Genomic DNA, 26,257 nt, shown 5'->3' on the forward strand with positions numbered 1-26,257 from the left:
TTGACAACTCATGTTCGGTGGTTGTCCTGCAATTTGATTGGATGAATGCTGTGTGATGAAAACAACGTATAACTAATTTGATTGGCTGTTGTACTGACAGCGCACCAGCTGACAAGCAGCACACACGCTGATTGACAGACAGACACGTACAAAATGAAAGATATGGAGCGCTCCCAAATAACTTTTTAAGCTTTGGGTTTTGGGGAAAGTAGCAAGTCATGTCAAGTCAAAAGGCTCAAGTCCAAGTGAAGTCACAAGTCATTGATGTTAAAGTCTAAGTCGAGTTGCAAGTCTCTTTACATTTTGTCAAGTCGAGTCTAAAGTCATCAAATTCATGACTCGAGTCTGACTCGAGTCCAAGTCATGTGACTCGAGTCCACACCTCTGGTAATTAGCCTTCACCTCAAACCAGGGCTGCAAGCGAGCTGAGCTGCAGTTTAAGTTTCTAGTAGGTCAACGGGCTCATAGTGATGTTACTAGTAGTTGACTGGGAGGTGTTTATTATCATTTGGGGAGAGTCCGCTGCCTGATGCTCACCTGCTAAACACCTATCTGCTCCACGCTGAAGCGCTGACTACATGCGCTATGAATACGCACTGCTGATTGGCTGATAATGCTTCGTGTGTACCAATCAGATGGTTGTGTGGGTGGGACAATGCTGCGTGTGTACCAATCAGATGGTTGTATGGGTGGGACAATGCTGCGTGCTGAGACAGAGGCAGAGGAGCAAAGCAACTTGTTAAGACTTTAGCAGCTAAAGTTAGCTTTAGCTTAGAAACTCGTTCGGTACACCCCCGTACCGAACCGAAAGCCCCGTACCGAAACGGTTCAATACAAAACACATACCGTTACACCCCTAGCAGATACAAATGACTAGCGGACGATTGACTAGTTGATGGTTGATGGTTGTCTTTTCAAATGTTCGTTCATAGCCGTTGTGCTGCTTTGATAGGCCATTTCCGCTCGACACAGTGTGCATACAACAACATTATTAGGCTGTGTATTGAAATACTCCCACACTTTTGACCACTTTTGGCGTGCGTTTTTCCCCTCGCTCGCACAGTCTGCTTTGCGCTCCGCCATGACGGTAGTGTGACGTAAATATGCCACGCTTCGACGCACAAAAACGGCGTCGACGTATTTCCGTAACCGATGACGTCGTTTCAGCCTTAATATAGACAAGTTGTTAAATTTGCAGCCCAGGGTTTCCCCAACATGAAATTAATAGTGGCGCCATGGCAAAATAAAAGCCACCACACCTTAAACCGGAGGCTCTTGTATGTGAACACTATTTAAAGTTATACAGGGTTTCCCCTTAATGTGTTTGATCGTGGCAGGGCGCCACGCCAAAATATTAGCCGCCACACCTTAAAAATGAGGGTTTTTGCACGTGAAAACCAATTCAAGTAATATAATGTATTGTAGTGTCCAGAAGAAGACACACAAAGTCAGACGCTCTTTTTAGATTTTATTGCCAGTTTTATGCCAACGACGGGCCCAATTCTAACAAGTATTTCCTCCCGTGCACACACGATAACCCTAACCCTAACCCTCCCATTTTTAAACGGCAAAACAGATGAAAACGTGTAAAAGCATGGAGGTCTACAACTACTTTGTGTGTGTCTGGGTCAAGGAAATTAGTATCAAGACTCTCCCGCATAAATCATGCATTGGTTTTGCTGGGGTAAGGTTGTATTTCATGATTTAAAGGCCTACTGAAAGCCACTACTACCGACCACGCAGTCTGATAGTTTATATATCAATGATGAAATCTTAACATTGCAACACATGCCAATACGGCCGGGTTAACTTATAAAGTGCCATTTTAAATTTCCAGCTAAACTTCCGGTTGAAAACGTCTATGTATGATGACGTATGCGCGTGACGTCAATGGTTGATACGGAAGTATTCGGACACCATTGTATCCAATACAAAAAGCTCGGTTTTCATCTCAAAATTCCACAGTATTCTGGACATCTGTGTTGGTGAATCTTTTGCAATTTGTTTAATGAACAATGAAGACTGCAAAGAAGAAAGTTGTAGGTGGGATCGGTGTATTAGCGGCTGGCTGCAGCAACACAACCAGGAGGACTTTGACTTGGATAGCAGACGCGCTATCCGACGCTAGCCGCCGACCGCATGGATGATCGGGTGAAGTCCTTCGTCGCTCCGTCGATCGCTGGAACGCAGGTGAGCACGGGTGTTGATGAGCAGATGAGGGCTGGCTGGCGTAGGTGGATAGCTAATGTTTTTAGCATAGCTCTGTGAGGTCCCGTTGCTAAGTTAGCTTCAATGGCGTCGTTAGCAACAGCATTGTTAAGCTTCGCCAGGCTGGAAAGCATTAACCGTGTATTTACATGTCCATGGTTTAATAGTATTGTTGATCTTCTGTCTATCCTTCCAGTCAGGGGTTTATTTATTTTGTTGCTATCTGCATTTGAGCCCGATGCTATCACGTTAGCTCCGTAGCTAAAGTGCTTCGCCGATGTATTGTCGTGGAGATAAAAGCCACTGTGAATGTCCATTTCGCGTTCTTGACTCTCATTTTCAAGAGGATATAGTATCCGAGGTGGTTTAAAATACAAATCCGTGATCCACAATAGAAAAAGGAGAGAGTGTGGAATCCAATGAGCCAGCTTGTACCTAAGTTACGGTCAGAGCGAAAAAAGATACGTCCTGCATTGCACTATAGTCCTTCACTCTCACTTTCCTCATCCACGAATCTTTCATCCTCGCTCAAATTAATGGGGTAATCGTCGCTTTCTCGGTCCGAATCTCTCTCGCTGCTGGTGTAAACAATAGGGAAATGTGAGCAGCACTCCAGCTTGTGACGTCACGCTACTTCCGGTAGGGGCAAAGCTTTTTTTTATCAGCGACCAAAAGTTGCGAACTTTATCGTCGTTGTTCTCTACTAAATCTTTTCAGCAAAAATATGGCAATATGGCGAAATGATCAAGTATGACACATAGAATGGATCTGCTATCCCCATTTAAATAAAAAAAAATTAATTTCAGTCGGCCTTTAATTTATTACAAAAAAAGTTAGTAGGGGATACATAATATTTCAGCATATTTCTGTGCTGCCATAAAATGTGTCCCCCCGCTCCCCCTGTTTTCCTCAATTGATGTACTAACATCATGTTTTATTCTGTAGATACTTAGCATCATCAACAACAAAACTTGTGAATTTGGACTCCTGTTATTAACCACAAAAAAAGTTAGTAGGGAATACATTATATTTATAATCATCATCATTGCGAATACTTTACTTTATTAGCCTAAAATCTTTGAACAGTCTAGTCATAATCAACAAATTTAAGTGCAAATGTACAAAACGTTCAAGTAAAAAGTGTCATCAGAAATACCATATTTACATTGAAATCACTCAACCTTCGTTTCAAAGGCAGACGTCGTAATAATAGTTCATGGTTGTCAAGCAAAGCATTTACGGAACCTGTGAAATGTATCTGTTCCGTACTGTGTTGTGTAAGCACGGACCTAAAAGAGTATTTAACATAGACATCTTATAAGTAGACGCAGCATTGGCTGCTGTGACACGAGAAATTGGGCCGCCATCTGGAAGTGGTGATGAGGAGCTGGCGAGCAGCCTAAACTGACAGTTGACAGCTAGAAAACAAAGATGGGGTTCAGCGTTTTCCTGCTCAAAAATGGGCGGACTGTTGAAAATAGGAATCGGGGGATTACTTTTCACAAGTAAGATTTAAAATTAACGTACCATTGGTTGTATTTTGTGAAATGAATATTACCACAGAGTTGAGGAGCAAAGATCTTCAATAGTACTGAAATCGTAGCCGCTAGCAAACAAGAGTATGACCATAATAGAATTGCTTGTCAATTAAACTAAATAAAAAAAATGTCATACTTGAATGACAAAGTTGAAATAATTCCATCCATCTTCTTCCGCTTATCCGAGGTCGGGTCGCGGGGGCAGCAGCCTAAGCAGGGAAGCCCAGACTTCCCTCTCCTCAGCCACTTCGTCCAGCTCCTCCCGGGGGATCCCGAGGCGTTCCCAGGCCAGCCGGGAGACATAGTCTTCCCAACGTGTCCTGGGTCTTCCCCGTGGCCTCCTACCGGTCGGACGTGCCCTAAACACCTCCCTAGGGAGGCGGTCGGGTGGCATCCTGACCAGATGCCCGAACCACCTCATCTGGCTCCTCTCCATGTGGAGGAGCAGCGGCTTTACTTTGAGCTCCTCCCGGATGACAGAGCTTCTCACCCTCTCTCTAAGGGAGAGACCCGCCACCCGGCTGAGGAAACTCATTTGGGCCGCTTGTACCCGTGATCTTGTCCTTTCGGTCATGACCCAAAGCTCATGACCATAGGTGAGGATGGGAACGTAGATCGACCGTTGAGAGCTTTGCCTCCTGGCTCAGCTCCTTCTTCACCACGACGGATCGATACAGCGTCCGCATTACTGAAGACGCCGCACCAATCCGCCTGCCCATCTCACCATCCACTCTTCCCTCACTCGTGAAGAAGACTCCGAGGTACTTGAACTCCTCCACTTGGGGCAAGATCTCCTCCCCAACACGGAGATGGCACTCCACCCTTTTTCGGGCGAGAACCATGGACTTGGACTTGGAGGTGCTGATTCTCATCCCAGTCGCTTCACACTCAGCTGCGAACCGAGTTGAAATAAATGATGAAGATAAAGATTGTAAAAGCAAGATTGGTGGTTTTAGCTGATATAAAGACTTTCTGGTGTTTATATGTTTATGTTGAAGTATTTGGCAGACGCTTTTATCCAAAGTGACATACATAAAGAATACATATAAAACAATGACTGTAAACATGATCATTTAAGGGAAGAATGTAATACAAAATATCAATACAAAGTGTCAAGACAGAATAAACTCTCTGCTGCTGCAGCAACAGAGATACAGTCTATAGGTCCTTAGATATATAGATATCTAAAGTATTCATACATTGTTTATGTAGGATATACGCATATATATATAACCTAATCATATTGTTTCTTCAACTTAAAAATAGCTGACTGTTTTTCTCCCCCTTCTCTGGGATTATATTCCCAGTTTTGATCTCGAATGTCTGGTCACTTACAGCATATAAGAATATTATATTACTGTTCAGCAAACTATGAATAATAAAACATGTGTCCTTTATCATAGCTACATGTATGCCAAAAAAACGCGTGAAAATCAGTGGTATTCAGTGAGGTAAGATGAATTAAATGCTCCTGCCAAATGAATTGCACTGAGTGGAGCGAATCACCACTCCAAGATGGCGGCCCCGCGTCTCGTCAGCGCCAGTAGGCAGTAGCGCTCCATGCTGCGTACCCTTAGAAGATGTCTATGGAATTTCACCCGACACCGGATGTGACGTCAGGTGAACACAAACTTAAAAAAAAAAGATATTTGTACATTTTTAAATTAATCGCAAATACGTTACTTTATTAGCCTAAACAATTTGAACAGTCTAGTCATAATCAACAAATTTAAATGCAAATGTACAAAATGTTCAAGTAAAAAGTGTCATCAGAAATACCATATTTACGTTCGTTTCAAAGGCAGACGTCGTAATAATAGCTCATGGTTGTCAAGCAAAGCATTTACGGAACCTGTGAAATGTATTTAAGTATCTGTTCCGTACTGTGTAGTGTAAGCGCGTACCTAAAAGAGTATTTAATGCACCGTACTGTGCAGTTTAGTAACTTCCTGTCCGGTGTTGTACCGAAATCTGTTACCCATCGGAATTTGTAACTCCAGGGAGCGATGTTCCCATGGCGTTTGTTTGATGGTTAAACGGCAAGCCCAATGAGAAGAAGAACACTTGCGTAAATGGCGTAAACTATCATTAATGCTGAAACGTCAGTTGTCAGAATTTCAGCAATAATAAATTACACATATTCTGGAAATCAATGACTTATTTTCATCATAGTATGAGTCCATTGTATCAGCTGTTAAGTGTAATTTATTAATGCTGAAATTCTGACAACTTACGTTTCAGCATTAAGGATAGTTTACGCCATTTACGCAAGCGTTCTTCTTCTCCTTCTCTTTGGGCTTGCCGATTAACCATCAAACAAACGCCATGGGAACATTGCCCCCTGGAGTTACAAATTCCGATGGGTAACAGATTTCGGTACAACACCGGCATGAATGCTTCCGGACACGTGATTCTTGCTGGACACCATTCAAACTGGAGGATACAAGAACCTACCACATTAATAACCTGCCACTTTAATAACTTACCACATTAACTTCACCAAACTTCGCCCGTCTAAAGGTCTCCGGCGTTGGCACATGTTGAAGTCCGAGGGCAGACAATAACTTACACAGCAGCCTAATCACCTGCTTGACTTCCACAATCCCACCACTACTACTACTACTACTACTACTACTACTACTCACAGTCTTCTTGTTACTACGATGCATTTCTAGCGAGCCTTTTTCATTTATTCCTCCAAAAATCAAGATCCTAAATAAAGTCAAACTCAACTGTACGATGATGTTGCTCTTCTTCATGCGGTTTTCGGCGGACGAGACACATTCTCGGTGTGCTGTTGCCCCCTTTTGGTGCTTAGTGGTATTACGTCATCACCTCAGACCTGGAATCCAGTTTTATGAAGATACTTTAAACCCGCCTTTCTTTTCCCGCGGAGGAAAGTATTTAGAGAATTGTCTTTATTTCCAGGTTTTATTAATTATTTTCCAAAAATAACACCAGCCAAAGCATATAACAAAGAGAGGAAAAACAAAACACACACGACAATATATCTGTATCATGAATCAATTTAAGTGGACCCCGACTTAAACAAGTTGAAAAACTTATTGGGGTGTTACCATTTAGTGGTCAATTGTACGGAATATGTACTGTACTGTGCAACCTACTAATAAAAGTCTCAATCAATCAAACAAAGCAAATAACACCAAACAAAACAAAGCTAATGTCAAGTATCAAAGAAGAAAAGAATAAGTGATTATTACATTTTAACAGAAGTGTAGATAGAACATGTTAAAACAGAAAATAAGCAGATATTAACAGTAAATGAACAAGTAGATTAATAACCCATTTTTACAGTTTGTCCCTCATAATGTAGACAAAATGATAGGTGTATAAATGACACAATATGTTACTGCATATGTCAGCAGACTAATTAGGAGTCTTTGTTTGTTTACTTACTTTATTTTATTTAGCCTTTATTTAACCAGGTAAAATCCCATTGAGATCAAAGATCTCTTTTCCAAGGGAGACCTGGCCAAGAGGGCAGCAGCAAGGTTACATTAAAAACAGTAAACAACACATAAAACATCAAATTTACAACATTAAAACTTGCTCACATAGCACATGTGCATACAGACAAGGTAGACTGCAATACTTTCGCAGAAGCTTTAAACTCATTTAATGTAACAAGGGTTTGAAGTTGAATATTGGATTGTAGGTTATTCCAAGCCTTCGCTGCTGAAAACCTAAATGCTTTCTTGCCCAGTTCAGTTCTTACTTTGGGGACGACAAATTGCAGAACGTTCATTGAACGAAGATTGTGACTTCCTTGTTTCTTTGTTAAAAGACAAGACAGATAAGATGGGGTGATACCCAGAATGGTTTTGTAGATGAACACATACCAATGATTGAGGCGTCAAGCACATAAAGATGTCCAGTTAATCATTGAGTATAACACACAATGGTGAGTAAGTTAAACATTGAGTATAACACAATGGTGAGTAAATTAAACATTGAGTATAACACACAATGGTGAGTAAGTTAACCATTGAGTATAACACACAATGGTGAGTAAGTTAAACATTGAGTATAACACACAATGGTGAGTAAATTAAACATTGAGTATAACACACAATGGTGAGTAAATTAAGCATTGAGTATAACACACAATGGTGAGTAAGTTAACTATTGAATATAACACACAATGGTGAGTAAGTTAACCATTGAGTATAACACAATTGTGAGTAAGTTAACCATTGAGTATAACACACAATGGTGAGTAAGTTAAACATTGAGTATAACACACAATGGTGAGTAAATTAAGCATTGAGTATAACACACAATGGTGAGTAAGTTAACTATTGAATATAACACACAATGGTGAGTAAGTTAACCATTGAGTATAACACAATTGTGAGTAAGTTAACCATTGAGTATAACACACAATGGTGAGTAAGTTAAACATTGAGTATAACACACAATGGTGAGTAAATTAAGCATTGAGTATAACACACAATGGTGAGTAAGTTAAACATTGAGTATAACACACAATGGTGAGTAAGTTAACCATTGAGTATAACACACAATGGTGAGTAAGTTAACCATTGAGTATAACACACAATGGTGAGTAAATTAAGCATTGAGTATAACACACAATGGTGAGTAAGTTAACCATTGAGTATAACACACAATGGTGAGTAAATTAAGCATTGAGTATAACACACAATGGTGAGTAAGTTAACCATTGAGTATAACACACAATGGTGAGTAAATTAAGCATTGAGTATAACACACAATGGTGAGTAAGTTAACTATTGAATATAACACACAATGGTGAGTAAGTTAACCATTGAGTATAACACAATGGTGAGTAAGTTAACCATTGAGTATAACACACAATGGTGAGTAAGTTAAACATTGAGTATAACACACAATGGTGAGTAAATTAAGCATTGAGTATAACACACAATGGTGAGTAAGTTAAACATTGAGTATAAAACAATGGTGAGTAAATTAAGCATTGAGTATAACACACAATGGTGAGTAAGTTAACCATTGAGTATAACACAATGGTGAGTAAGTTAACCATTGAGTATAACACAATGGTGAGTAAGTTAAGCATTGAGTATAACACACAATGGTGAGTAAGTTAAGCATTGAGTATAACACACAATGGTGAGTAAGTTAACCATTGAGTATAACACAATGGTGAGTAAGTTAACCATTGAGTATAACACTATGGTGAGTAAGTTAACCATTGAGTATAACACAATGGTGAGTAAATTAAGCATTGAGTATAACACACAATGGTGAGTAAGTTAACCATTGAGTATAACACAATGGTGAGTAAGTTAACCATTGAGTATAACACACAATGGTGAGTAAGTTAACCATTGAGTATAACACACAATGGTGAGTAAGTTAACCATTGAGTATAACACAATGGTGAGTAAGTTAACCATTGAGTATAACACACAATGGTGAGTAAGTTAACCATTGAGTATAACACACAATGGTGAGTAAGTTAACCATTGAGTATAACACAATGGTGAGTAAATTAAGCATTGAGTATAACACACAATGGTGAGTAAGTTAACCATTGAGTATAACACAATGGTGAGTAAGTTAACCATTGAGTATAACACACAATGGTGAGTAAGTTAACCATTGAGTATAACACAATGGTGAGTAAGTTAACCATTGAGTATAACACACAATGGTGAGTAAGTTAAACATTGAGTATAACACACAATGGTGAGTAAGTTAACCATTGAGTATAACACACAATGGTGAGTAAGTTAACCATTGAGTATAACACACAATGGTGAGTAAGTTAACTATTGAGTATAACACAATGGTGAGTAAATTAAACATTGAGTATAACACACAATGGTGAGTAAGTTAACCATTGAGTATAACACACAATGGTGAGTAAGTTAAACATTGAGTATAACACACAATGGTGAGTAAATTAAACATTGAGTATAACACACAATGGTGAGTAAATTAAGCATTGAGTATAACACACAATGGTGAGTAAGTTAACTATTGAATATAACACACAATGGTGAGTAAGTTAACCATTGAGTATAACACAATTGTGAGTAAGTTAACCATTGAGTATAACACACAATGGTGAGTAAGTTAAACATTGAGTATAACACACAATGGTGAGTAAATTAAGCATTGAGTATAACACACAATGGTGAGTAAGTTAACTATTGAATATAACACACAATGGTGAGTAAGTTAACCATTGAGTATAACACAATTGTGAGTAAGTTAACCATTGAGTATAACACACAATGGTGAGTAAGTTAAACATTGAGTATAACACACAATGGTGAGTAAATTAAGCATTGAGTATAACACACAATGGTGAGTAAGTTAAACATTGAGTATAACACACAATGGTGAGTAAGTTAACCATTGAGTATAACACACAATGGTGAGTAAGTTAACCATTGAGTATAACACACAATGGTGAGTAAATTAAGCATTGAGTATAACACACAATGGTGAGTAAGTTAACCATTGAGTATAACACACAATGGTGAGTAAATTAAGCATTGAGTATAACACACAATGGTGAGTAAGTTAACCATTGAGTATAACACACAATGGTGAGTAAATTAAGCATTGAGTATAACACACAATGGTGAGTAAGTTAACTATTGAATATAACACACAATGGTGAGTAAGTTAACCATTGAGTATAACACAATGGTGAGTAAGTTAACCATTGAGTATAACACACAATGGTGAGTAAGTTAAACATTGAGTATAACACACAATGGTGAGTAAATTAAGCATTGAGTATAACACACAATGGTGAGTAAGTTAAACATTGAGTATAAAACAATGGTGAGTAAATTAAGCATTGAGTATAACACACAATGGTGAGTAAGTTAACCATTGAGTATAACACAATGGTGAGTAAGTTAACCATTGAGTATAACACAATGGTGAGTAAGTTAAGCATTGAGTATAACACACAATGGTGAGTAAGTTAAGCATTGAGTATAACACACAATGGTGAGTAAGTTAACCATTGAGTATAACACAATGGTGAGTAAGTTAACCATTGAGTATAACACTATGGTGAGTAAGTTAACCATTGAGTATAACACAATGGTGAGTAAATTAAGCATTGAGTATAACACACAATGGTGAGTAAGTTAACCATTGAGTATAACACAATGGTGAGTAAGTTAACCATTGAGTATAACACACAATGGTGAGTAAGTTAACCATTGAGTATAACACACAATGGTGAGTAAGTTAACCATTGAGTATAACACAATGGTGAGTAAGTTAACCATTGAGTATAACACACAATGGTGAGTAAGTTAACCATTGAGTATAACACACAATGGTGAGTAAGTTAACCATTGAGTATAACACAATGGTGAGTAAATTAAGCATTGAGTATAACACACAATGGTGAGTAAGTTAACCATTGAGTATAACACAATGGTGAGTAAGTTAACCATTGAGTATAACACACAATGGTGAGTAAGTTAACCATTGAGTATAACACAATGGTGAGTAAGTTAACCATTGAGTATAACACACAATGGTGAGTAAGTTAACCATTGAGTATAACACACAATGGTGAGTAAGTTAACCATTGAGTATAACACACAATGGTGAGTAAGTTAACCATTGAGTATAACACAATGGTGAGTAAGTTAACCATTGAGTATAACACAATGGTGAGTAAGTTAACCATTGAGTATAACACAATGGTGAGTAAATTAAGCATTGAGTATAACACACAATGGTGAGTAAGTTAACCATTGAGTATAACACAATGGTGAGTAAGTTAACCATTGAGTATAACACCCAATGGTGAGTAAGTTAACCATTGAGTATAACACAAAGGTGAGTAAGTTAACCATTGAGTATAACACACAATGGTGAGTAAGTTAACCATTGAGTATAACACAATGGTGAGTAAGTTTACCATTGAGTATAACACACAATGGTGAGTAAGTTAACCATTGAGTATAACACACAATGGTGAGTAAATTAAGCATTGAGTATAACACACAATGGTGAGTAAGTTAACCATAACACAATGGTGAGTAAGTTAACCATTGAGTATAACACACAATGGTGAGTAAGTTAACCATTGAGTATAACACAATGGTGAGTAAGTTAACCATTGAGTATAACACACAATGGTGAGTAAGTTAACCATTGAGTATAACACACAATGGTGAGTAAGTTAACCATTGAGTATAACACAATGGTGAGTAAGTTAACCATTGAGTATAACACAATGGTGAGTAAGTTAACCATTGAGTATAACACAATGGTGAGTAAGTTAACCATAACACAATGGTGAGTAAGTTAACCATTGAGTATAACACAATGGTGAGTAAGTTAACCATTGAGTATAACACACAATGATGAGTAAGTTAACCATTGAGTATAACACACAATGGTGAGTAAGTTAACCATTGAGTATAACACACAATGGTGAGTAAATTAAGCATTGAGTATAACACACAATGGTGAGTAAGTTAACCATAACACAATGGTGAGTAAGTTAACCATTGAGTATAACACACAATGGTGAGTAAGTTAACCATTGAGTATAACAATGGTGAGTAAGTTAACCATTGAGTATAACACACAATGGTGAGTAAGTTAACCATAACACAATGGTGAGTAAGTTAACCATTGAGTATAACACAATGGTGAGTAAGTTAACCATTGAGTATAACACACAATGATGAGTAAGTTAACCATTGAGTATAACACACAATGGTGAGTAAGTTAACCATTGAGTATAACACACAATGGTGAGTAAATTAAGCATTGAGTATAACACACAATGGTGAGTAAGTTAACCATAACACAATGGTGAGTAAGTTAACCATTGAGTATAACACACAATGGTGAGTAAGTTAACCATTGAGTATAACAATGGTGAGTAAGTTAACCATTGAGTATAACACACAATGGTGAGTAAGTTAACCATTGAGTATAACACACAATGGTGAGTAAGTTAACCATTGAGTATAACACACAATGGTGAGTAAGTTAACCATTGAGTATAACACAATGGTGAGTAAGTTAACCATTGAGTATAACACAATGGTGAGTAAGTTAACCATTGAGTATAACACAATGGTGAGTAAGTTAACCATTGAGTATAACACAATGGTGAGTAAGTTAACCATTGAGTATAACACACAATGGTGAGTAAGTTAACCATTGAGTATAACACACAATGGTGAGTAAGTTAACCATTGAGTATAACACAATGGTGAGTAAGTTAAGCATTGAGTATAACACACAATGGTGAGTAAGTTGGTGATGAATCTCAGTGCCCCGTGGTACACACTATCCAGCTTGTGGAGACTAGCATTCATGTACAACACATCTCCATAGTCAATAACAGGTAAAAAGGTTGTTTCCACCAATTTCTGTTTCACAGTAAAAGAAAAGCAAGACTTATTTCTATAATAAAATCCCAGTAAAAGTTTCAGTTTTTTTTTTACAACATACTGAATGTGCTCCTTAAAACTCAAGTGGTCATCAATTAAAAATCCTAAATATTTAAAAGCAGATACTAACATAATTTGTTGCCCACTTCTTGTTCAAATGTTGTCACACAGTGCTGATCTTACACTTTTTGATGTGGTAAAGAACATACACTTTATTTTCTCTGCATTTAAAACCAGTTGAAGATAACAAAGTTGTTCTTGTAGTCTGTCAAATGCATGTTGTAGATATTTAAAGGCCTCAGCAGGAGTGGGTGCTGTGCAGTATATGACAGTATCATCAGCATAGAAATGGAAAGTTGACTTCGAAATATTCTGTCCAAGATTATGTATGTAAATAGTGAATAATAATGGGCCCAACACAGAAACTTGAGGGCAGTACGTCCGAGGAGGAACCTTCTATCTGAACAGCCTGAGTTCTACTTGTGAGGTCATTTGCAAACCATCCAACTGCATGCTGGGAAAAAGCAATAGCTGAAAGACGTTTGATTAAAATGACATGATCAACAGTATCAAATGCCTTTGAAAAGGCACTTACTACTAAAAGACAAGTTGTCTAGTATGTTCGCTATTTTATCTAAGGACTAAATTACAATAATAAACATATGTTTAATCTACCCTAAGTTTTTGTGTTCAAATAAAGACAATAATGACATTTCTGTGGTCCCCTTTATTTAGAAAAGTACAGAAAAGTATCAATATACATTTTGGCACCAGTACCAAAATATTGGTATTGGGACAACACTAGTCAATTGTGTATTTTACATCAATAAAATAGAAGGTTTCCTGTTAATACATTAACATTTGTAGTTTATTGTGTGAATGTATCAACACAAAACCTTCTATTTTATTGATGTAAAATACACAATGGACACTATGTAGTAATGTTATGTAAACGTGTTTAATACGCGTTTAATATATGTAGCGCTAGATTTGACCACTATATGGCAACAACGCTGCACCTTAGGTTTAATTGTGTGCAATGTTTGCTGTGGATATTCCTAAACGTCTGTAGTTTATTGTGTGAATGTATTAACACAAAACCTATTTTATTTATGTAAAACACAATGGACACTATTTAGTAACGTTATGTAAAGGCGTTTAATATGTGTTTAATACAAAAAGCGTTAAATTTGACCACTATATGGCAAAAACGCTGCACCTTAAGTTTAATTGTGTGCAATGTTTGCTGTGTCGTTTATTGTGTGAATGTTTTGACATGAAACTTTCTATTTTATTTATGTAAAACACACAATGGACACTATTTAGTAACGTTATGTAAAAGTGTTTAATATGTGTTTAATACATATAGCGTTAAATTTGACCACTATATGGCAAAAACGCTGCACCTTAAGTTTAATTGTGTGCAATGTTTGCTGTGTCGTTTATTGTGTGAATGTTTTGACATGAAACTTTCTATTTTATTTATGTAAAACACACAATGGACACTATTTAGTAGCGTTATGTAAAGGCGTGTAATATGTGTTTAATACATATAGCGTTAAATTTGACCACTATATGGCAAAAAAGCTGCACCTTAGGTTTAATAGTGTGCAATGTTTGCTGTGTCGTTTATTGTGTGAATGTTTTGACATGAAACTTTCTATTTTATTTATGTAAAATACACAATGGACACTATTTAGTAACATTATTTAAAGGCGTTTAATATATGTAGCACTAGATTTGACCACTATATGGCAACAACGCTGCACCTTAGGTTTAATTGTGTGCAATGTTTGCTGTGGATATGCGTAAACGTCTGTAGTTTATTGTGTGAATGTATTAACACGAAACCTATTTTATTTATGCAAAACACACAATGGACACTATTTAGTAGCGTTATGTAAAGGCGTGTAATATGTGTTTAATACATATAGCGTTAAATTTGACCACTATATGGCAAAAAAGCTGCACCTTAGGTTTAATAGTGTGCAATGTTTGCTGTGTCGTTTATTGTGTGAATGTTTTGATATGAAACTTTCTATTTTATTTATGTAAAATACACAATGGACACTATTTAGTAACATTATATAAAGGCGTTTAATATATGTAGCACTAGATTTGACCACTATATGGCAACAACGCTGCACCTTAGGTTTAATTGTGTGCAATGTTTGCTGTGGATATTCCTAAACGTCTGTAGTTTATTGTGTGAATGTATTAACACAAAACCTATTTTATTTATGTAAAACACACAATGGACACTATTTAGTAACGTTATGTAAAGGCGTTTAATATGTGTTTAATACATATAGCGTTAAATTTGACCACTATATGGCAAAAACGCTGCACCTTAAGTTTAATTGTGTGCAATGTTTGCTGTGTCGTTTATTGTGTGAATGTTTTGACATGAAACTTTCTATTTTATTTATGTAAAACACACAATGGACACTATTTAGTAGCGTTATGTAAAGGCGTGTAATATGTGTTTAATACATATAGCGTTAAATTTGACCACTATATGGCAAAAACGCTGCACCTTAGGTTTAATAGTGTGCAATGTTTGCTGTGTCGTTTATTGTGTGAATGTTTTGACATGAAACTTTCTATTTTATTTATGTAAAATACACAATGGACACTATTTAGTAACATTATTTAAAGGCGTTTAATATATGTAGCGCTAGATTTGACCACTATATGGCAACAACGCTGCACCTTAGGTTTAATTGTGTGCAATGTTTGCTGTGGATATGCGTAAACGTCTGTAGTTTATTGTGTGAATGTATTAACACGAAACCTATTTTATTTATGCAAAACACACAATGGACACTATTTAGTAGCGTTATGTAAAGGCGTGTAATACGTGTTTAATGCATATAGCGTTAAATTTGACCACTATATGGCAAAAAAGCGGCACCTTAGGTTTAATAGTGTGCAATGTTTGCTGTGTCGTTTATTGTGTGAATGTTTTGACATGAAACTTTCTATTTTATTTATGTAAAATACACAATGGACACTATTTAGTAACATTATATAAAGGCGTTTAATATATGTAGCGCTAGATTTGACCACTATATGGCAACAACGCTGCACCTTAGGTTTAATTGTGTGCAATGTTTGCTGTGGATATTCCTAAACGTCTGTAGTTTATTGTGTGAATGTATTAACACAAAACCTATTTTATTTATGTAAAACACACAATGGACACTATTTAGTAACGTTATGTAAAGGCGTTTAATATGCGTTTAATACAAAAAGCGTTAAATTTGACCACTATATGGCAAAAACGCTGCACCTTAAGTTTAATTGTGTGCAATGTTTGCTGTGTCGTTTATTGTGTGAATGTTTTGACATGAAACTTTCTATTTTATTTATGTAAAACACACAATGGACACTATTTAGTAGCGTTATGTAAAGGCGTGTAATATGTGTTTAATACATATAGCGTTAAATTTGACCACTATATGGCAAAAAAGCTGCACCTTAGGTTTAATAGTGTGCAATGTTTGCTGTGTCGTTTATTGTGTGAATGTTTTGACATGAAACTTTCTATTTTATTTATGTAAAATACACAATGGACACTATTTAGTAACATTATTTAAAGGCGTTTAATATATGTAGCGCTAGATTTGACCACTATATGGCAACAACGCTGCACCTTAGGTTTAATTGTGTGCAATGTTTGCTGTGGATATGCGTAAATGTCTGTAGTTTATTGTGTGAATGTATTAAACGAAACCTATTTTATTTATGTAAAACACACAATGGACACTATTTAGTAACGTTATGTAAAAGTGTTTAATATGTGTTTAATACATATAGCGTTAAATTTGACCACTATATGGCAAAAAAGCTGCACCTTAGGTTTAATAGTGTGCAATGTTTGCTGTGTCGTTTATTGTGTGAATGTTTTGACATGAAACTTTCTATTTTATTTATGTAAAATACACAATGGACACTATTTAGTAACATTATTTAAAGGCGTTTAATATATGTAGCACTAGATTTGACCACTATATGGCAACAACGCTGCACCTTAGGTTTAATTGTGTGCAATGTTTGCTGTGGATATTCCTAAACGTCTGTAGTTTATTGTGTGAATGTATTAACACAAAACCTATTTTATTTATGTAAAACACACAATGGACACTATTTAGTAACGTTATGTAAAGGCGTTTAATATGTGTTTAATACATATAGCGTTAAATTTGACCACTATATGGCAAAAACGCTGCACCTTAAGTTTAATTGTGTGCAATGTTTGCTGTGTCGTTTATTGTGTGAATGTTTTGACATGAAACTTTCTATTTTATTTATGTAAAACACACAATGGACACTATTTAGTAGCGTTATGTAAAGGCGTGTAATATGTGTTTAATACATATAGCGTTAAATTTGACCACTATATGGCAAAAAAGCTGCACCTTAGGTTTAATAGTGTGCAATGCTTGCTGTGTCGTTTATTGTGTGAATGTTTTGGTATGAAACTTTCTATTTTATTTATGTAAAATACACAATGGACACTATTTAGTAACATTATATAAAGGCGTTTAATATATGTAGCACTAGATTTGACCACCATATGGCAACAACGCTGCACCTTAGGTTTAATTGTGTGCAATGTTTGCTGTGGATATGCGTAAACGTCTGTAGTTTATTGTGTGAATGTATTAACACAAAACCTATCTTATTTATGCAAAACACACAATGGACACTATTTAGTGATGTTATGTAAAGGCGTTTAATTAATGCAGCGTTAAATTTGACCACTATATGGCAAAAACGCTGCACCTTAGGTTTAATTGTGTGCAATGTTTGCTGTGTCGTTTATTGTGTGAATGTTTTGACACGAAACCTTCTATTTTATTTATGTAAAATACATAATTAACATTATTTAGTAGCATTATGTAAAGGCGTTTAATACGTGTTTAATACATGTAGCGCTAAATTTGACCACTATATGACAACAATGCTGCACCTTAGGTTTAATTGTGTGCAATGTTTGCTGTGGATATGCGTAAACGTCTGTAGTTTATTGTGTGAATGTATTAACACGAAACCTATTTTATTGATGTAAAATACACAATGGACACTATTTAGTAAATTTATGTAAAGGCGTTTAATACATGTAGCGCTAAATTTGACCACTATATAGCACCCATTACCTCCCTGCTTGGCACTCAGCATCAAGGGTTGGAATTGGGGGTTAAATCACCAAAATGATTTCCGAGCGCGGCCACCGCTGCTGCTCACTGCTCCCCTCACCTCCCAGGGGGTGGAACAAGGGGATGGGTCAAATGCAGAGGATAATTTCACCACACCTAGTGTGTGTGTGACTATCAGTGGTACTTTAACTTAACCAACGCTGCACCTTAGGCTTAATGTTTGCTGTGGATGCGTACACGTCTGTAGTTTATTGTGTGAATGTATTAACACAAAACCTATTTTATTGATGTAAAACACACAATGGACACTATTTAGTGATGTTATGTAAAGACGTTTAATATGTGTTTAATACATATAGCGTTAAATTTGACCACTATATGGCAACAACGCTGCACCTTGGGTTTAATTGTGTGCAATGTTTGCTGTGTCGTTTAGTGTGTGAATGTTTTGACACGAAACCTTCCATTTTATTTATGTAAAATACACAATGAACATTATTTAGTAGCGTTATGTAAAGGCGTTTAATATGTGTTTAATACATGTAGCGCTAAATTTGACCACTATATGACAACAACGCTGCACCTTAGGTTTAATTGTGTGCAATGTTTGCTGTGGATATACCTAAACACCTGTAGTTTATTGTGTGAATGTATTAACACAAAACCTTCTATCTTATTGATGTAAAATACACAATGGACACTATTTAGTAACATTATGTAAAGGCGTTTAATATGTGTTTAATACATGTAGCGCTAAATTTGACCACTGTATGGCAAAAACACGGCACCTTAGGTTTAATTGTGTGCAATGTTTGCTGTGTCGTTTGTATGAATGTTTTGACATGAAACCTATTTTATTTATGTAAAATACACAATGAAAACTTTTTAGTAACGTTATGTATCAAACGACTTTACATAACATGACTAATTCATCACTAGAACCCTGAGTGTTGTGGAAATAGCTACAACGGACCAAGGTCCGCTTTGTTTCCCTAAATTGAAAAAGGTGTGATGATAAACATCTGCTGGAAATGGACTCACTCGCATTTGGGTATTTTGTTGAGAGTGTTGTCCAGCTTCTCGATGGGTCGGATCTGATTGTACAACTTGACCACCGTGGCCTCAGCGCACTTCTCCCCGGTCTTCTCCTCCTGGACGCAGACACACAAGTTGCATTCAGCAGATTTATAAATATGTACTATTTTATATATTATATTATTATATATACCCATTTGGCCAGTGCATCTTTTACTGTTGTTCCTTTAGCCTGCACACACGGGACAAACAACATATTATTATTATTATTATCATTTGACTTATTGAAAAAATTATGTTTTTAATGGAAATAAATGTCTAAATGTGCAATGGACATATTAGAAAACAAGCACTCACCGCCATGTTGATCCACTATTCCGGTTGCTATGACAACGGGAGTAAACAAAAAAAATAATCAGCGCATGCACAGTTTCTGGAAGGTTGGGGATGTATTTAGGTAAAATACGTATATTTTAAAATGTATTTAACAGTATTTAAAACATGGTTATAGTACGTGAAATACAAATAATGTTCAAGTATCCAAGAAACAATACACATATTGGGTCAATATGGTGACAGGATCGATATAAGTTCTCTCCGAAACATAGAAACATATTCTTCCATTTTCTTCCATTTTCGGGTTTAGTTGGGACTCCTGATGACGTTTTGAGACATCTCCTACAACTACAGCACCAGAATTGTTCTGCTGAAGCAAGTCCGTTTTTTGAATCTTTTTACGACATTTTAGCAAAATATTTTTTTTTCGTAAAATATGAATTTTCTTCCATTTTCGGGTTTTGTCGGGACTCCTGATGACGTTTTGAGACATCTCCTACAACTACAGCACCAGAATTGTTCTGCTGAAGCAAGTCCGTTTTTTGAATCTTTTTACGACATTTTAGCAAAATATTTTTTTTTCGTAAAATATGCATTTTCTTCCATTTTCGGGTTTTGTCGGGACTCCTGATGACGTTTTGAGACATCTCCTACAACTACAGCACCAGAATTGTGCTGCTGAAGAGAGTCCGTTTTTTGGAATTTTTACGACAGGGTCTCTCCCCCCTTACGACATTTTAGCAAAACATTTTTTTCGTAAAATGTGCATTTTCTTACATTTTCTTACATTTACGGGTGTAGTCGAGACTCCTGATGACGTTTTGAGACATCTCCTACAACTACAGCACCAGAATTGTGCTGCTGAAGCAAGTCCGTTTTTTGGAATTTTTACGACAGGGTCCCCCCTTACGACATTTTAGCAAAAAATGTTTTTCGTAAAAAATGCATTTTCTTACATTTTCTTACATTTTTAGGTTTTGTCGGGACTCCTGATGACGTTTTGAGACATCTCCTACAACTACAGCACCAGAATTGTGCTGCTGAAGCAAGTCCGTTTTTTGAATCTTTTTACGACATTTTAGCAAAATATTTTTTTTTCGTAAAATATGCATTTTCTTCCATTTTCGGGTTTTGTCGGGACTCCTGATGACGTTTTGAGACATCTCCTACAACTACAGCACCAGAATTGTGCTGCTGAAGCAAGTCCATTTTTTGGAATTTTTACGACAGGGTCCCCCCTTACGACATTTTAGCAAAACATTTTTTTCGTAAAATGTGCATTTTCTTACATTTTCTTACATTTACGGGTTTAGTCGAGACTCCTGATGACGTTTTGAGACATCTCCTACAACTAGAGCACCAGAATTGTGCTACTGAAGCAAGTCCGTTTTTTGGAATTTTTACGACAGTGTCCCCCCTTACGACATTTTAGCAAAAAAATGTTTTTCGTAAAAAATGCATTTTCTTACATTTTCTTAAATTTTTAGGTTTTGTCGGGACTCCTGATGACGTTTTGAGACATCTCCTACAACTACAGCACCAGAATTGTGCTGCTGAAGCAATTCCGTTTTTTGGAATTTTTACGACAGGGTCCCCCCTTACGACATTTTAGCAAAAAATGTTTTTCGTAAAAAATGCATTTTCTTACATTTTCTTACATTTACGGGTTTAGTCGGGACTCCTGATGACGTTTTGAGACATCTCCTACAACTACAGCACCAGAATTGTGCTGCTGAAGCAATTCCGTTTTTTGGAATTTTTACGACAGGGTCCCCCCTTACGACATTTTAGCAAAAAATGTTTATCGTAAAAAATGCATTTTCTTACATTGTCAGGTTTTGTCGGGACTCCTGATGACGTTTTGAGACATCTCCTACAACTACAGCACCAGAATTGTGCTGCTGAAGCAAGTCCGTTTTTTGGAATTTTTACCAAAGGGTCCCCCCTTACGACATTTTAGCAAAAAATGTTTTTCGTAAAAAATGCATTTTCTTACATTTTCTTACATTTACGGGTTTAGTCGGGACTCCTGATGACGTTTTGAGACATCTCCTACAACTACAGCACCAAAATTGTGCTGCTGAAGCAAGTCTGTTTTTTGGAATTTTTACGACATTTTAGCAAAAAATGTTTTTCGTAAAAAATGCATTTTCTAACAATTTCAGGTTTTGTCGGGACTCCTGATGACGTTTTGAGACATCTCCTACAACTACAGCACCAGAATTGTGCTGCTGAAGCAAGTCCGTTTTTTTCAATTTTTTTACGACATTTTGCAAAATATTTTTTTTTCGTAAAATATGCATTTTCTTCTAATTTCTTCCATTTTCGGGTTTTGTTGGGACTCCTGATGACGTTTTGAGACATCTCCTACAACTACAGCACCAGAATTGTGCTGCTGAAGCAAGTCCGTTTTTTGGAATTTTTTTACGACATTTTGCAAAAAAATTTTTTTTTCGTAAAATATGCATTTTCTTCTAATTTCTTCCATTTTCGGGTTTTTTCGGGACTCCTGATGACGTTTTGAGACATCTCCTACAACGACAGCACCAGAATTGTGCTGCTGAAGCAAGTCCGTTTTTTGGAATTTTTACGACAGGGTCCCCCCTTACGACATTTTAGCAAAAAATGTTTTTCGTGAAAAATGCATTTTCTTACATTTCCAGGTTTTGTCGGGACTCCTGATGACGTTTTGAGACATCTCCTACAAATACAGCACCAGAATTGTGCTGCTGAAGCAAGTCCGTTTTTTGGAATTTTTACAACAGGGTCCCCCCTTACGACATTTTAGCAAAAAATATTTCTCGTAAATTATGCATTTTCTTACATTTTTAGGTTTTTTAGGGACACCTGATGACGTTTTGAGACATCTCCTACAACTACAGCACCAGAATTGTGCTGTGAAGCAAGTCCGTTTTTGGAATTTTTTTAAGACATTTTGCAAAATATTTTTTTTCCGTAAAATATGCATTTTCTTCTAATTCCTTCCATTTTCGGGTTTTGTCGGGACTCCTGATGACGTTTTGAGACATCTCCTACAACTACAGCACCAGAATTGTGCTGATGAAGCAAGTCCGTTTTTTGGAATTTTTAAGACATTTACAACATTTTAGCAAAAAATATTTTTCGTAAAATATGCATTTTCTTACATTTTCTTACATTTACGGATGTAGTCGGGACTCCTGATGACGTTTTGAGACATCTCCTACAACTACAGCACCAGAATTGTGCTGCTGAAGCAAGTCCGTTTTTTGGAATTTTTTTACGACATTTTGCAAAATATTTTTTTTTTCGTAAAATATGCATTTTCTTCTAATTTCTTCCATTTTCTGGTTTTTTCGGGACTCCTGATGACGTTTTGAGACATCTCCTACAACTACAGCACCAGAATTGTGCTGCTGAAGCAAATCCGTTTTTTGGAATTTTTACGACATTTTAGCAAAAAATGTTTTTGGTAAAATATGCATTTTCTTACATTTTCTTACATTTACGGGTTTAGTCGGGACTCCTGATGACGTTTTGAGACATCTCCTACAACTACAGCACCAGAATTGTGCTGCTGAAGCAAGTCCGTTTTTTGGAATTTTTTTACGACATTTTGCAAAATATTTTTTTTCCGTAAAATATGCATTTTCTTCTAATTTCTTCCATTTTCGGGTTTTGTCGGGACTCCTGATGACGTTTTGAGACATCTCCTACAACTACAGCACCAGAATTGTGCTGCTGAAGCAAGTCAGTTTTTTGGAATTTTTACGACAGGGTCCCCCCTTACGACATTTTAGCAAAAAATGTTTTTCGTAAAATATGCATTTTCTTACATTTTCTTACATTTATGGGTTTAGTCGGGACTCCTGATGACGTTTTGAGACATCTCCTACAACTACAGCACCAGAATTGTGCTGCTGAAGCAAGTCCGTTTTTTGGAATTTTTACGACAGGGTCCCCCCTTACGACATTTTAGCAAAAAATATTTTTCGTAAAATATGCATTTTCTTACATTTTCTTACATTTACGGGTTTAGTCGGGACTCCTGGTGACGTTTTGAGACATCTCCTACAACTACAGCACCAGAATTGTGCTGCTGAAGCAAGTCCGTTTTTTTAAAATTTTTTTACGACATTTTGCAAAATATTTTTTTTCCGTAAAATATGCATTTTCTTCTAATTTCTTCCATTTTCGGGTTTTGTCGGGACTCCTGATGACGTTTTGAGACATCTCCTACAACTACAGCACCAGAATTGTGCTGCTGAAGCAAGTCCATTTTTTGGAATTTTTACGACAGGGTCCCCCCTTACGACATTTTAGCAAAAAATGTTTTTCGTAAAATATGCATTTTCTTACATTTTCTTACATTTACGGGTTTAGTCGGGACTCCTGATGGCGTTTTGAGACATCTCCTACAACTACAGCCCCAGAATTGTGCTGCTGAAGCAAGTCCGTTTTTTGGAATTTTTTTACGACATTTTGCAAAATATTTTTTTTCCGTAAAATATGCATTTTCTTCTAATTTCTTCCATTTTCGGGTTCTGTCGGGACTCCTGATGACGTTTTGAGACATCTCCTACAACTACAGCACCAGAATTGTGCTGCTGAAGCAAGTCCGTTTTTTGGAATTTTTACGACAGGGTCCCCCCTTACGACATTTTAGCAAAAAATGTTTTTCTCAAAAAATGCATTTTCTTACATTTTCTTACATTTTTAGGTTCTGTCGGGACTCCTGATGACGTTTTGAGACATCTCCTACAACTACAGCACCAGAATTGTGCTGCTGAAGCAAGTCCGTTTTTTGGAATTTTCACGACAGGGTCCCCCCTTACGACATTTTAGCAAAAAATATTTTTCGTAAAATATGCATTTTCTTACATTTTCTTACATTTACGGGTTTAGTCGGGACTCCTGGTGACGTTTTGAGACATCTCCTACAACTACAGCACCAGAATTGTGCTGCTGAAGAAAGTCCGTTTTTTTAAATTTTTTTACGACATTTTGCAAAATATTTTTTTCCCGTAAAATATGCATTTTCTTACATTTGGCTTAGTCGGGACTCCTGATGACGTTTTGAGACATCTCCTACAACTACAGCACCAGAATTGTGCTGCTGAAGCAACATTTTTTTCCATAAAATATGCATTTTCTTCCATTTCCGGTTTTTGTCGGGACTCCTGATGACGTTTTGAGACATCTCCTACAACTACAGGACATGTGCTGCTGAAGCAAATCAGTTTCTTAAATTTTTGTGTAAGTGTCCCCCCTTTTGACATTGTAGCAAAAAAAAAGGTTTTTAAAAAATTATAATTTTTTGCTATTTTGGGGTTTTTCGGGACTCCTGATGAGGTTCTGAGACATTTCTTACAACTACAGGACCAATATTGTGCTGTTGAAGCGAGAACGTTTTTTTTTAGTTTTTCTGTAAGGATCTCCCCTTATGACATTTTAGCAAAAAAAAGTTTGCAAAAAATATGAATTTTTTGGCATTTTCGGATTTTGTCGGTACTCCTGATGATGTTTTCAGACGGACCAGTATTGTGCTGTTGAAGCAAGACAGTTATATATATATATATATATATATATATATATATATATATATATATATATATATATATATATATATATATATATATATATATATATATACATATACATATATATATATATATATATATATATATATAGTTTTAACTCAGTCACACAAGTGTCAACACGTTCAGCTGCATGCGTGAGCGAAACACGTATCGTTCAAAAGTTACATTTTTCTTCGGTGAGCAATGTTCATCAAATCGTCGGACGATGGCGTCAAATGCGTTCCTACCTTCGCCGTCAGCAAACACAAATGTCTTTCTTACCTTCAAGTGCAGCCACGGTGAGGAGCAGTGCTACTCTCATGTCGGACAACCATTGAAATTGTTTACTGCTACGTCATTAATGACGTCAGCTAATGACAGACACCCGCTGGTTTGTTCTTCTTCGCTAAATATATTTATATCTATATTCACTAAAGCACTCACCCACACATATGGTCCTAGCGCGCCATCTAGTGGCTCCATTATGTACAACAACTATCACCACAAATACCTTCTCATGCGTAACTGTATTTATGTGATCAAATATAATGTTTTCATCTGATCACTGACCACATAGCAGTTACAGTAAAATAGTTTGTACGGTCAAAATATACTGCATGATCAATCTAAGTGTGTTCATGATTATTGCGATAACCTTTTTGTTTTTAATCACAGAAAATAACTCGTTAATTTTGACAGCCCTAATTATAAGACATTATATACACATTAGTGTTGTCCCGATACCAAATATTTAGTACCAAAATATACTAAATAAAAGGGGACCATAAAAAAAAGGCTTTTTTGGCTTTATTTTAACAAAAATACATGAAACATATGTGTCTTATTGCAATTTAGTCCTTAAATAAAATAGTGAACGTACTAGACAACTTGTCTTTTAGTAGTAAGTAAACAAACAAAGACTCCTAATTAGTCTATGCCGGGGATCGGCAACCCGCGGCTCTAGAGCCGCATGCGGCTCTTTAGCGCCGCCCTACTGGCTCTCT

The 26,257-nt window shown here is 36.4% G+C and overlaps 1 protein-coding gene across 7 annotated transcripts in view; it reads right to left on the reverse strand.

The window, feature by feature from the left end:
• The window catches only part of LOC133640770 (tubulin epsilon and delta complex protein 1-like), an 86,886-nt gene extending 61,255 nt beyond the window's left edge, over nt 1–25,631 (reverse strand). For 3 of the 7 annotated variants that reach the window (XM_062034365.1, XM_062034362.1, XM_062034363.1), the window contains exon 1: nt 6,233–6,555. In XM_062034365.1, the coding sequence (XP_061890349.1) occupies nt 6,233–6,505 (273 nt within the window). In that variant the 5' untranslated portion in view covers nt 6,506–6,555. Of the gene's footprint in view, nt 1–5,650; nt 5,770–6,232; nt 6,574–19,365; nt 19,476–19,552; nt 19,592–19,716; nt 19,744–25,535 lie in introns of those variants that run through there. The other 4 variants (XM_062034364.1, XM_062034361.1, XM_062034360.1 and 1 more) reach the window with 4 other exon arrangements.
• Nucleotides 25,632–26,257: the final 626 nt, after the last annotated feature.

Source organism: Entelurus aequoreus, linkage group LG23 (assembly GCF_033978785.1).
Source record: "Entelurus aequoreus isolate RoL-2023_Sb linkage group LG23, RoL_Eaeq_v1.1, whole genome shotgun sequence".
Lineage (NCBI taxonomy): Eukaryota > Metazoa > Chordata > Actinopteri > Syngnathiformes > Syngnathidae > Entelurus > Entelurus aequoreus.